Here is a 14,214-nt window from a genome sequence, read left to right on the forward strand (position 1 = left end):
GTGGAATAGATGCAGAACTATCTTGTTATATCGGCATAACAAGTAACTTTACACCGATTCACTATCATTATTATTATTGGACTCATCATATTGCTGTTGAAATAACTTCATTATCCTGAACATTTTGAATCTGTAACACGCAGTCCTTGTCACGACCAGCTTCTCCGACCACAAGTAATAAAGCCACTGAATATCATGAAGTTGATAATTAAAAAAAGATATTGACATGTTTCCACTGATTTCACCATCCATTAACTCATGTATTCTGTTCATTCTCATTTAGGATCTGCTGTTGTCGAGTGCCAATGTAAAATCAAGTCTCATTTGAAGAAGAAGTTCAGACGTGTGTTTGAGGGAATCCCTAAAGCAGGACAGCCAACAGGTCTGAATGACTTCTACACAGAGCTCTTCATCACAGAGAGAGGCAGTGGAGAGGTCAACAAGGAACATGAGATCAGACTGATTGAAACATCTTCCAGGAAACCAGCCAAGGAGGAAACACCAATCAGATGTGAAAACATCTTTAAACCCTTACCTGGACAAAATCAACCGATAAGAACAATAATGACAACTGGAGTGGCCGGCATTGGTAAAACCATCTTGACGAACAAGTTCACTCTGGACTGGGCTGAAGGCAACGCCAACCATGACATACACTTCACATTTCTCCTCACTTTCAGAGAGCTGAATTTACTGAAAGAGAGAGAGTTTAGCTTGGTGGAACTGCTTCATCACTTCTTCATCGAGACCAAAGAAGCAGGAATCTGCAGATTCCACCGGTTCCAAGTTGTCTTTATCTTGGATGGTCTGGATGAATGTCGACTTCCTCTGAACTTTCAGAACAACCCGATCTGGACTGATGTCACAAAGTCCACCTCGGTGGACGTGCTGCTGACAAACCTCATCAGGGGCGTTCTGCTTCCCTCTGCTCTCATCTGGATAACCACACGCCCTGCGGCAGCCAATCAGATCCCTGCTGAGTGTGTTGACATGGTGACAGAGGTGAGAGGGTTCACCGACCCACAGAAGGAGGACTACTTCAGGAAAAGATTTGAAGAGGAGACACTGGCCAACACAATCATCTCCCACCTTAAGAAATCACGAAGCCTCCACATCATGTGTCACATCCCAGTCTTCTGTTGGATCACTGCTACAGTTCTGGAGGACTGCTTCAAAAAATCCCAGATGGGAGAAGAGATGCCCAAGACCGTGACTCAGATGTACAGCTACTTCTTGAGGGTTCAGTCCATACAGGGGGACAGGAAGTACCATGGGAGAGCTGAAACAGATACAGACTGGAGTTCAGAGAGCAGGGAGATGATTGTTACTCTGGGAAAACTGGCTTTTAACCAGCTGGAGAACGGCAACCTGATCTTCTACGAGGCAGACCTGGCAGAGTGTGGCATCGATATTAGAGCAGCCTCAGTGCACTCAGGAGTGTTCACCCAGATCTTTAAAGAGGAGTGTGGGCTGTACCAGGACAAGGTGTTCTGCTTTGTCCATCTGAGCATCCAGGAGTTTCTGGCTGCCCTTTATTACATTCTGTCTTTCCTTGACATTGGTGTCAAGCTGCTCTCAGAAAAACAACAAACCTCCCGGGAACAGGAACTCCTCCTCCTCTACCAGAAAGTTGTGGACAAGGTTTTAAAGAGTGAGAACGGACACCTGGACTTGTTCCTCCGTTTCCTCCTGGGCCTCTCTCTGGAGACCAATCAGAATTATTTACAAGGTCTGCTGGGAAAGACAGGGAGCGGCCCAGTGTTCCAACAGGGAATAGTCTCATACATAAAGGAGAAGATAAATGAAGATCTCTCTCCAGAGAGAAGCATCAATCTGTTCCATTGTCTGAATGAGCTGAACGACCGTTCTCTAGTGGAGGAGATCCAACAGTCCCTGACATCAGGAAGTCTCTCCGGAGAAGATCTCTCCCCTGCTCAATGGTCAGCTCTTGTCTTCATCTTACTGACATCAGAAGAGGAGCTGGAAAAGTTTGACCTGAAGAAATACTCAGCTTCAGAGGAGGGTCTTCTGAGGCTGCTGCCGGTGGTCAAAGTCTCCAAAACATCTCTGTAGGTTCACTAATAACATGTATTATAATGCACAAAACACAATATGCATAAAACTCAAATATGAAATTCATTATAATATACAAAACATCACTATAGTTTACAAATACATATATTGCAATAGACACAACACAATATACATTATACTAGAAAAAGCTATACAAAACATATCTGTAGGTTAACTTAAGCTAGAATAAATAAGTAAAATATATGTTATAAGTAATATATATATATATATATATATATATAAGCTGTTAATTTTGATTGCATTGATGATTTGAATGGAAAAGAGGATCTGAGGATCTGTGTTGATAGTAAAAAAATAAGTAGTTAAAAAACAGCAATTGCATTTAAATATACTTACATTTGTGTTGATTATAAATTAATTAAAATATTTTACATTGAAATATCAATTTTAAAAATTTTCAGTCTTGAGAGGAGAAAAAGAATAATTGCAATTAATCACAGCTGTTCTTCAATTAATTTAACAAAATGTAATCGATCGACATCCCGAAGGACAATGCACACAAAACACAATATATAGAATACTAGAATATTAAAGTACTTTTCAAGGACAACAAAACAATTACATATTCGACTATTTTCTAGTGACATGTTTAATCTTAAATTGCCACTTCTTAATACCAAGTTCCTGTTTATTTTGTGTGAAGGTTGAATGGCTGTAATCTGTCAGAGGAATGCTGTGAATCTCTGGCCTCAGTTCTCAGCTCCAACTCCTCTAGTCTGAGAGAGCTTGATCTGAGTAACAATTATCTGAAGGATTCAGGAGTGAAGCTGCTCTCTGCTGGACTGGGGAGTCCATACTGTACACTGGAAATTCTCAGGTCAGTTTTACTCAAGGTACAATTACAAATAAATGCTGAAAATCTAAATTATATAACTCAGCTTATATCTCAGTACCTGTGATGACCACATTCATGACTTTGGTATCATATAAAGGCTACACTTTGTTGTTTAGGTGGATATTGTAATACATCCATTTGCCTAGTTGGACGCCTAAGACCTCCTGAAAGCCTTAACAGCAATTATTTCCAAAAAAGATTTGAAACCAGCAATTGTCACACAAAATGTATTTTAAAAGCTTACTATGTCCAGTATTCGTTGTTCAAATTAAAAATATATAAACAGGAATGTGAACAGGTTACAGAAAAATATTGTTACATTGTGTAACCAGGGTGAAGAGACAACTCATAAAATCTTATTGTGAAATAATAAATAAGGAGAGCAAATAATTAATAATAGTTTATTAATAGTTAAATAAAGTTCTATCACGTATATGTGCAAATGTACAAATATATAGCTATACATATAAATCATTTATTGTTGAAATGTAGGATACATTAATAATTACATGTTCATTATTATTAATAGTTAACTCACTATTTTAAAACATGTTTACCTTACTCAGTGAGTTCTGTTACTTGGACACTACTTGGGTTGAACCAATAGGATTGGTTGATAAAGAGACTTCAGGGTCATGTGGGGAAGGGTGAGAGGTCACGGGTGAGCGGGAAAGAGGAGAGAAAGGGACGAGACAAAGGAGGAGAGTACTTTATTCTCTGTAGAAATCCCCCAGCTAAATGTTATTTAAACATTTACTTATTACTCGTTTGACGGTTAACTTAGTATGTGAGTGAGTGCATGTGGGGATGGTTTTATTTGTGTCTCTGTTCATGTCGGGGATCTTTTACACGTTTAGTGTGAAGCTAGCTTAGTTTGCTAACCCCCGGAGCATCCTCTGAACGGGATATAAATCATCAGAGTTGAGCACCAGGTCCACAGCAGGGGGCCGGGTAGCACCAGGTCCACAGCAGGGGGCCGGTAGCACCAGGTCCACAGCAGGGGGTCAGGTAGCACGTGGTGACCGGAAAGCCGCGCGGTTCCCCTGAGGAGGATCATCCCAGGATTCCAGTTTCTGCCTCCGTCGCCTCCTCCGTCTTTTCTCATAATGGAACCAGGACTTTGTTTTGCTCGTGTTAAGAATGAAGAGTGTATCGTGATGCGACACCGAGCCCTACAGGCCTGCAACGTTTATGGCGGTAGATCACTGACTAAAGTCACGAGCAAAAATTACTTTGCGCTCCCGCACAAGTAACACAACTGTGCACACGAATCATTACTGTAAGCACTGTTACTGCACTCGCACTCAGTAGTTCTCTGTCCAAGAGCAAAAATAAAGCCTGTGAGGAAGAAACGATTCATTGAGTACACACATAAAGTGAAGCAGCACACAACTTGTAATATAACTTCTAATAATATACAAACATCTCTGTAGATCTACTACTATCATGTTTTACAATACATAATAAACATAATAAATACAATAAAAAGCAATGTTAATATACAAAACGATTTTCAAACACTATAAAACAGCTATTCAACATGATAAAAATAATGAATAAGATGTTACATTAATACGACTTTTCTAATAATTGATTTCATCAAAAATATATGCAAGTTATTTTAATCAAAGTTCCTAACATTTTCTGTGTGAAGGTTGAATGGCTGTCATCTGTCAGAGAGATGCTGTGAAGCTCTGGCCTCAGTTCTCAGCTCCAACTCCTCTAGTCTGAGAGAGCTGGACCTGAGCACCAATGATCTGCAGGATTCAGGAGTGAAGCTGCTCTCTGCTGGACTGGGGAGTCCACACTGTACACTGGAAACTCTCAGGTCAGTTTTAGTCAATGGTCAAACACTTACACGACAAGTTACACATCAGAGGACATTGAACAGATTGAAGTAATAAACATAATAAACATGCAGTAATCTGAGGCCTCAGATGGGAGTTCGCCCTGCGGCTCTCCAAGAGCTCCGCAAGGAGAAGTCCAGAGCATTGGAAAAGCAAGGAATTCTCAAACAGTGTTGTCAGGATGCTGGTAACAGCTCTGCTCCCCAATAAAACTAGCATGGCTAACCAGATGGTGGTCAATAATAGATGGAAACCCTCATGTGTGTTTCAGAGGGAGACGTAGCCGTGCCCCTTGACCCCCCCAAGGGGGTCAGGGAAAAGGTACAGACAACGAAGGGCAGTAAGAGAAACAGACCGTGAGAATATAATTTTCACATTACAACACAGACATATTAGCGTGTGTTGTGACACATTCTTAGTTTGTTAATGACGGTATGAGGTGTGTGTTGTAACATTCTTAGTTTGTTAATGACCAGGGACACGGGAAGTGGGGATGTTTAGTGTTTGAAATTCAGCACAGTATCAGCCGAGTTTACTCTAATTTCCACATTGTTTACTGGCTAACGTTTGTGAATAACAGTGGCTAGTTGGCAGAGTTAGTCTTTTTACACACCAGAAGATTGTTTATCAGAGTGGAGCCCTGAATGTGACGTCACCCGTCATCTCGTCTCTGTAAACATTGGATGTTGCTCAGCATTTATTATGACGTCATTATATTGACTCTCTCTCAGCACCCCCCACTCGTACTGACTTCACGCGTCCCTGTTACTGACGGTATGAGGTGTGTGTTGTAACACATTCTTAGTTTGTTAATGACGGTATGAGGTGTGTGTTGTAACACAGTCTTTGTTGTACAGTGGTGGGTAGAGTGCTGAAAATCTATACTCAAGTAAAAGTACAATTACTTCCTTCAAAATCTATTTGTGTAAAACTAATTCCAATTGGAAAACCTACTAGAGTAAGAGTAGAAAAGTACTTTGTTACAAGGTAACTCAAATTACAAGTTACTTCATTTTTTTGTATTGCAGTGCTTGGATCAGTGTAAAAGACATAACGTGTGTGTGTGTGTGTGTTCATTAAACAAACATTCAACAATACAACACAATTAATTTCATGTCTTTTCAAACCAATTGATTTCAGCTCTGTGCATTTGACAAAAGGACAGAGCTTTGTAGGAACACTACCCAGGATGGCTTGGTTAGCTGATTGGCCAATCAGATTTGTCTTGACTCGATTGCGATTCAGCCTACGCATTGCATGAACGCAGGTTTCTAGTCCTCACACCCAACACAGCGGTCGACTCGTCTCCCCGGCTGTGGAATCACAACAGTCTAGCAGCCTAAGGAGGGCGCGTTACGTGTACGCTTGACAACGAAAATAATGAGTTTATCAAAATACTCATTTTAATGATGACCCAATGGAAGATGTAATTGAGTAAAGACTAGAATTCTAAATCAAATATCTACTCCAGTAAGAGCAAAATTACAGACTTAAAAAAGCAACGTGAAAAGTACTCGTTACCCGTAAAAAATACTTTTTTACTCATTTGCGTTACTTGTACCCACCGCTGGTGTTGTAACACATCCTTAGTTTGTTATTGACGCTATGAGGTGTGTGTTGTAACTGTAGTGGCTATTTGCTACTCTTGCATGGACGTAAAGTTTCTGTACTCGTGCTTTTCGTAAGGCAATAAACTCCATGTAAATCGAAGAATTTACACCTGACGGTGTAGTGCACCAGTTGCACTGTCGATATTTACGCCACTGGTCCTAACCCTTGATATGAAGATAAATTGAAGAAAAAGCTGCTCCTCCTCTCCTGTCAGCATATTTGGCAGAGTATATGTCGCCTTATGAACGCCTTTTTCGCTGCATGGTCCGCGTGTTTACACTGCCCGAGGTAAATTGCCTGCTTGAGCTAGCACCCCAATTTATCCTCCCGGACCCTACACACATTGGCGGTATATTGGGTTTCATTCTGATTTAAATGTGACGGCTTCGCGGTTCTGGGAGGGGGGGGCTTGGGTAAATAATAATAATAATAATAATAATACATTTAATTTAGAGGCGCCTTTCAAGACACCCAAGGTCACCTTACAGAGCATATAGTCATCATTCAAAACTATGTAAAACAGACTAGGAATAAAAGGAAAACAGAGATAGATAGATGTGATGGTAGATGGTAGATGTGTTGCTGCACTGTCTCCACAGAAACAATGAATGCAGCGATATCATCATGAACAGTTCTAACTGGAGAGAAAGTGTAATCTGCGAGCTGCTGACCATGTGAGAGAGGGTGATGCAGTCGTATTAAACAAAGACGTTGAAAGATCTGCGAGTGAAGCAGAGAAACTGTCCTTACGAGGCTTTTGTCGGTAAAAAAACACGTGGTCAGCAAAATATAGAATATGTTGGCATTTTGCACATGTAAATAGTTAATCGCGTTTGCAGCCTACATTCAGACGTGAACTCATTCTTGCATGCAGGTGTCTTCATTCATAAAAATATATAAACATTCGGGAATATGCAAATTGTTCTAAAGGTCTAGACTCCGTGTGCAGCCCCGCCTTCTGCAGTGAACCAAGAAAGCCTGCACCGTGACAAACGGGGAATTTAACCCCTTCGGTTTTACACAGGAAACTTGAGTTAAGACGGTGAAATCGCCGGGCGTGCCAAGCCTCGACCGAACCGGCTTGAAAGTGTAGAAAGGTCTTTTGCTGGAGAGAGGGCAGTAGTGCGCACCTAAAAAAGCAGCCAACCTTTCTTGAAACACTTCACACAACACAACACACACACGCACACCACAGCGGGTGCTGACTGACTGCACACACACACACAAACACACACACACACACACACACACAACGGCGGGGGCTGATTGACTGTGCATACGCACATATACACACACCATGGCGGGTACTGACTGACTGCGCACGTAGACAAACCTCCATTCCTAGCCTACTCACCGTTGGAAGAGCTGTAGGCGAAGTAGGCTCATAAGAGACTCTGCTTGCGTTAAACAGCAAAGTCTCAGAGCTTGGCGTCTTAAATCTTTTGTTGACTTTTGTCAACAGCTCCTGCCTTTCTCTGCGTGCAGTATCAGACAAAAATACATAATGTTGGGTCGCCATGGTTGTTGTATATAGGCCTATAGAGGGCGGTTCCGTTTCATTTAATATTGCATAGTTACCAATATCTCCCGCTCAGCCCCTCGCAGCTTACGCGTGACGAGTGTGTCTCTAACATTCAGGGAGTAGTAGCAGGATTTGATCAATTTAAATAAAAAAACGGTTGTAAAAGAAAATAAAGTTCATTGTATAGCCCTTTACATTTAAGCTAACAGATATAGATATTCGATATAAAAAAATAAAAAATAAAATCATATAACTTCAGAATAATCTGGCGGGCCAGATATTATGTCTTGCAGGCCAGTTATGGCCCGCGGGCCGCCAGTTGCCGACCCCTGCACTACAATATGATACGAATCAACCAATCAAATCACACAACAAACAGCAACGTTCATCATCACTTATGCAAATGAAAAATAGGTTTTCATAGTTCATATAAGTTAGTCCGATGTCTTCATATAATAATATATATATGCATATATATTATTATCATATTATTGTGGTGATCACGGCCGTGGTCGCCAAGTGCAGCATCGGATCCTGGGAGGGTCGGCGGCACTGAGGCAGTCGTGGTTGTGGGCGACAGGATGTGTGTTTCAAGTGTGTGTGTGGTGTGTTTACATGAAGCCTCTCGCAGGGTCGTGCAGAGTTTGGATCACCAGAGTTGCAAACTCTTATAACGTGGGCTCCCGTCTGCTCGTTCCCACGCTGCTCGCCACATTATTATTAAAAACACATTTTTAAAATTAAATAAAATAGTTTTCATAACAAAATGAGGGGGGGCTTGGAGGGGGCTCAGCCTTTTTCAGAGGGAGCTTAAGCCCCCCCCCCCTCTTGTGCGGCCGCTGGTTGTAACCCTAATATACAAAACATTAGGTGGATATTCTAATGCATCCATATGCCTTCAATCTTTCAATTATCTTACTACTATAATAGCAGGCCTGTCGCACCAGTGACTCAAGTTAGTCATGTGCCAAGCAGCCTGCAGCTCAAGAGCAGCACACGCAAACGCATACATACACCGCAAGCACGCACATACACGCCGCATACACACAACGCACACACACGCACATGGGCACGAATATACATGGAAAAGAACACACACACGCAAGCGCACACACTGCACGTCAAGACAAAGGCCCATCACATACACGGAAGCGCACACACAAGCACGTGCACACACCGCACGTGCACACACCGCACGTCTAGACAAAGGCAGCGGCACACTCACCTAGGTAAGCCGTTATGTTTTTGAACATAACGGCGCCACCATCAACAAACTCTCCCAGGTATCAACACAGAAGTCACGTGATCTTAAAGAGACAGGGTCCCTATAACACAACAATACATGTCAATAACGCAGTATGGTGAATTATGTCTATAGAGTCCACCGCAAGACTACACTTTGTTGCTCAAATGTAATATTACTCCTTGAGCCTCCCGAAATGTCTTGCGATGTTGATATCCCCCTTCCCCCCTGCGGACTGTTGTAGTTGGTTTATTTTACTTAGGTTTTGTGTGTATGCTATGTGTGACTGTAGGCTACTGCTGACTGTCTTGGCCAGGACACTGGAAGAGATGTTTAATCTCAATGATGATTATTATTTTCAGAAATCTGTTACATTATCGACTGGGGTTTCCACATTATTGCTATGGATTTAATTACAACTAGAGGTTGAGCGCACGCAACGCTCGCTCGAAAACTCTAGTAAATATAACAATGAACTCCAAAAAATTATAATATTGCCCCCCCCGCCACTGTCCCCTGTGTGAGGGGCGGTGATAGTTTAGGCCAGGGGGAATTACAGGGGGTCTTGCGAGGGTCTTACCCCTAGCTGGAAGTCCACTTAATGGAAATGCACCCAATTCGAATTTATTTTTTGCGAACATTCTAAAGATTCGCTTCACCTTTTAGATGGAAACGTGACTAGTAAGGTGCACTTTAGAGTTGTTTAGTAAAGTTAAATAACAGATTCTTCTTTTAACTAAAGGTTATCTTAAATCTTTAGTTATCTGACCTCTAAGTGTCATAATTTAAAGATCTACTGTATTGACATTTAGTTAAAGAGCCCATGCCATTAAAATCACATCTTTCCTATTGTTTGTTAAATAACATAGGTCTGAATAAGTTTGTGAGCTGTGGTAAGTTTGAAATCTATGCAGTTTGTCTGCTGAATGCAATAGGCAATGAAAGGAAAAAGGCAGAAGAAATGAGCCGATCTGGATAAGGTGACACTGTGACGTAGCGTTGTCAAATTATTATTCATGGCCCTGCCCACTTGGTTGGTTCGTAACCACCCACAAGAATTCTGAAGGAGTCGTGATGAGCTAGTGCTAAATGCTAATACGTGTACGGTAGTTGCTTAGTTCGTAGTAGCAGGCTAGTTACAGAATTTTGAATGCAATGGCAGAACGACATCGAACTACATGAACTGCGACATGCTGCCTGCCGCCGGTTGCCGCGAGGCACCACCGCCGCGAAGCACCACCGCCCGGCAGCGGGCAGCCGGGCGGTGGTGCCTCGCGCCGGCAGCAGGCAGCGCAGGGTTCTGTCTACTACAGATTGATGTGGAAGTGGAAGAACCAGAGACGTCGGAGAACCCGACGAAGTCCTTTGTGATTCATTATATCGTCTGGACGTGCACACAGCTTTTGGCCGTGATAATATGTATTATTTGATATAGATATCTATGTATTATATGATATTATTTAGATATAGAGCTCCAGGACTGTAACGCAAGTGTTGTACACTTCCTTGTTATTTGGATAACCGTTCTGCTGTTGGTGTGATGGCGCATAACACGTCGGACTCTCGTCTATGGTATTTCTACAACTAGACCCGTAGTGGGGGTTATCTCAGCCATGGTTGAGAATGAATTGGGGGAAAGGAACTTTGGCTTTGACTCCCTGAAGTAGGCATGAAGCACGACATGGAGGAGAAAGGGATTGTTGACCGCGGTCGTCTCCCGCCGGAGCCTCGCTGCCGATGGACCACCGCCTCGGCTTCAGGATGCGGTGATTAGCGCTGACCGCTGCCGAGGCGGCAGGAAGCAGAGCTCAAGCGGGATACATTCGCGGCCAACAATCCCTTTCTCCTCCATGTCGTGGTTCATGTAGCCTACTTCAGGGAGTCAAAGCCAAAGTTCCTTTCCCCCAATTCATTCTCAACCTTGGCTGAGATAACCCCCACTACGAGTCTCGTTGTAGAAATACCAGAGACGAGTCCGACGTGTTATGCGCCATCACACCAACAGCAGAACGGTTATCCAAATAACAAGGAAGTGTACAACACTTGCGTTACAGTCCTGGAGCTCTACATCTAAATAATATCATATAATACATAGATATCTATATCAAATAATACATATTATCACGGCCAAAAGCTGTGTGAGCCTCCAGACGATATAATGAATCACAAAGGACTTCGTCGGGTTCTCCGACGTCTCTGGTTCTTCCACTTCCACATCAATCTGAAGTAGACGCGGTCGTTTGAGATTCATAATAACCTATCGTCTGGAGGCTCACACAGCTTTTGGCCGTGATAATATATATTATATATTATATGATATAGATATCTATGCATAATATGGGTTTCTAAGAGCCATTGCGATACATCCACCGTAAACAGAGCGCATGGTACTGTCAGTGGCTACAAGCTGCTCAGGGCCACACCCCCACCCCCCTCCTTGACCTGCCTTGACACGCCCACCGTATACAGAGCGCATGGTAGTGGCTACAAGCTGCTCAGGGCCACACCCCCACCCCCCTCCTTGACCTGCCTTGACACGCCCACCGAAACAGCGCGTTTGGGGGAAGCTCAATGTGCGACTGTTTCGGAGTGACTGTAACTCTGCACCACGGCTGAATTTCGGGGACGTCTTTGAATACTGTGTTTGTGGCCCACTAATACCTATATTAAAGCATCATAAAATAGAATGGCATGGGATCTTTAAACTAATAAAACATATCTTATGAGAAATTTGAAATAAAAAAATGCATCACAGTACCTAACATGTTGTGTTTATTGTTTGTGTGAAGGCTGACTGGCTGTCATCTGTCAGAGACATGCTGTGAAGCTCTGGCCTCAGTTCTCAGCTCCAACTCCTCTAGTCTGAGAGAGCTGGACCTGAGTACCAATGATCTGCAGGATTCAGGAGTGAAGCTGCTCTCTGCTGGACTGGGGAGTCCACACTGTACACTGGAAACTCTCAGGTCAGTTTTACTCAATGGTACTCAAACAGTTACACCACAAGTTCTACATCAGAGGACAGTTATAAACCCATCTTATATCTCAGTACCTGTGATGACCACATCCATGACTTTGTATCATTGGGGATGTAACACCTTGTTGTTAGGATGGATATTCTAATACATCCATATGCCTGCAATCTTTCAATTATAAATATAAAATGAACTCAAAATATAATACTATTGCCCCCCCACTGTCCCCTCTATAGGAGACAATGATAGTTTAGAGCGGGGTGAAGTCTTTGGAGGGTCTTACCCCTAGCTGGACACCTCAGACCCCCTGAAAGCCTCAACAGAAACATTTTGGAGGGTCTCTGGAAAGAATGATTTGAAACTTGCAATTGTCAAACAAAACGTGTTTTGAAGCTTACTATATCCAGTACTCATTATTTAAATAGCTAATTCTTTACTCACAAATATGGATAGGATACAGAATAACTTGTTATTCAATATAACAATATATATTGTTATATTGTGTACCCAGTGAAGAGACAAACTCCTTAAAGCTCTATTCATTATGATCAAATAAATAAGGAAAGCCAAGGATTAATACTTGTTAATTGATGGTTAAAGGGGACCTATTATGCTTTTTCGACCTTTATGACCTATAAACGTTGTTATAATGATTGATAGTCATGTTTGATCATACACAAAAACTATGTCAATTTTCGGGAAACTCTTCCTCTCATCTGGGCGCTTTCAGCCTTCTCTGTCAACGCTCGGTTTCGTCCTTCTCCGCCCCCTCGCCCCCCTCCTGCCAACCCAACTCCGTTGTGATTGGTTACCTTCCTTGAAGCGCGCGGGCGGGCAGATTTGACCAGGCATATGGGGGCGCGGCAGGAGTGCCTCTACGTAGATGATTTCCCGGAAATGTGAACAAGTAAATCGCAAACGTTGTCCCGAGTGTTTAGCGCTCTGCACAGCCTCCCCAGACTGTCAGCAGGGAATACGTCAAAATGCATGTACGTCATTATTTGACACTTTGGTATGGTTAAACATGACTATCAATCATTATAACTATGTTTATAGGTCATAAAAGTCAAAAAAGCATAATAGGTCCCCTTTAAGTCCAGCTGTATTTCAACAGCTGTAAGCAGTGGTTCTGGGAGAAGTGGGGATACTCTAAGTGTCTTAAAGCGCCCTGTGTTATAAACAGTAACATTAAGAATACTCTTGCATCTTTAGTGCACCCATAAATGGGCCAGTAATGTTGGGACATTGTCACCTAACTTGTGCTGCTTGGCCAGGATTGACTTTGCATCAGTCCTGGCCCGCAGACTATAGGGTGAGACCACTACATTATTATGCATTCTGAGTGAACTATTGCTGATTCCTTAGTCCATCCACACATGGAAATAGGACAACTACTCTCACCGTGTAAGTAGTCTATCGGTCTATCGGTCGTTTATTTAGTAAACTGTCCCTTGTACAGATGATGATGGCCAGAGTGCTGCCATTAGAAAATTAACATATTTGGCAAAGGGGGTTTGCAAATATTACTGCAAGGTATTGTATGTTACTTATCTTAAATGTATTTAAAGTTTCACATGAATACATTTTAAACTCTAATAGATTAAGTTGTTGTTGTGAGCACTGCTTCATACAGTAGGTCTGAACATCACTGACTGCTTTAATGAGTCACTTAAACCGTTAGAACGGAGCATGAATCACAGGAAGGCCTGGGCCCGTGCAGTGATCTTTCATTTGTTTTCTGACATTAAAATGTCGTCTCCTTTTGGGGCCATCACCAGTTTGCACCCCTGATAATAATACTTTTGATCATGTTAGTGTTTTCCCTGATGGATCTATAATCTAGATGGTAGTACAATCTAACCCAGTTCTAGGTAAAGGTGATACTTTAATCAAGTGAAATATAAAGAAGTCAAAGTCCTGTGGTTGAGTGGACCTCGTTCCACAGCGGAATAGAGACTAGGGCTTGGGGCGCTACAATGCTGATGTATTATGTGGCCGTTGAATACCCGCTTGTTTCTGGGAAGGCCTTCTTCCACGGGAGGCGCTGTGGCAAATGGTCCCAATCCAAATGTGGAGTGGTTTAGAAAACC

General features: G+C 42.5%; 1 protein-coding gene across 1 annotated transcript; it reads left to right on the forward strand.

Moving 5' to 3' along the window:
- Positions 1–906: 906 nt before the first annotated feature.
- Positions 907–3,308, forward strand: LOC115541457 (NLR family CARD domain-containing protein 3-like). The gene is made up of 2 exons (XM_030353200.1): positions 907–2,069; positions 2,738–3,308. The coding sequence occupies exons 1-2, from the start codon at positions 991–993 to the stop codon at positions 2,991–2,993; spliced, it is 1,335 nt and encodes a 444-aa protein (XP_030209060.1). The 5' UTR covers positions 907–990; the 3' UTR covers positions 2,994–3,308.
- Positions 3,309–14,214: the final 10,906 nt, after the last annotated feature.

This window comes from Gadus morhua, chromosome 4, assembly GCF_902167405.1.
Source record: "Gadus morhua chromosome 4, gadMor3.0, whole genome shotgun sequence".
Classification (NCBI taxonomy): Eukaryota; Metazoa; Chordata; class Actinopteri; order Gadiformes; family Gadidae; genus Gadus; species Gadus morhua.

What these genes read in the sequence shown, in the direction of transcription:
- LOC115541457 (XM_030353200.1), top strand. Translation starts at nt 991, where the DNA reads ATGGTGACAGAGGTGAGAGGGTTCACCGACCCACAGAAGGAGGACTAC. An exon ending in AAAGTCTCCAAAACATCTCT is followed by an intron (nt 2,070 to 2,737) that starts GTAGGTTCACTA and finishes TTTTGTGTGAAG; the next exon opens with GTTGAATGGCTGTAATCTGT.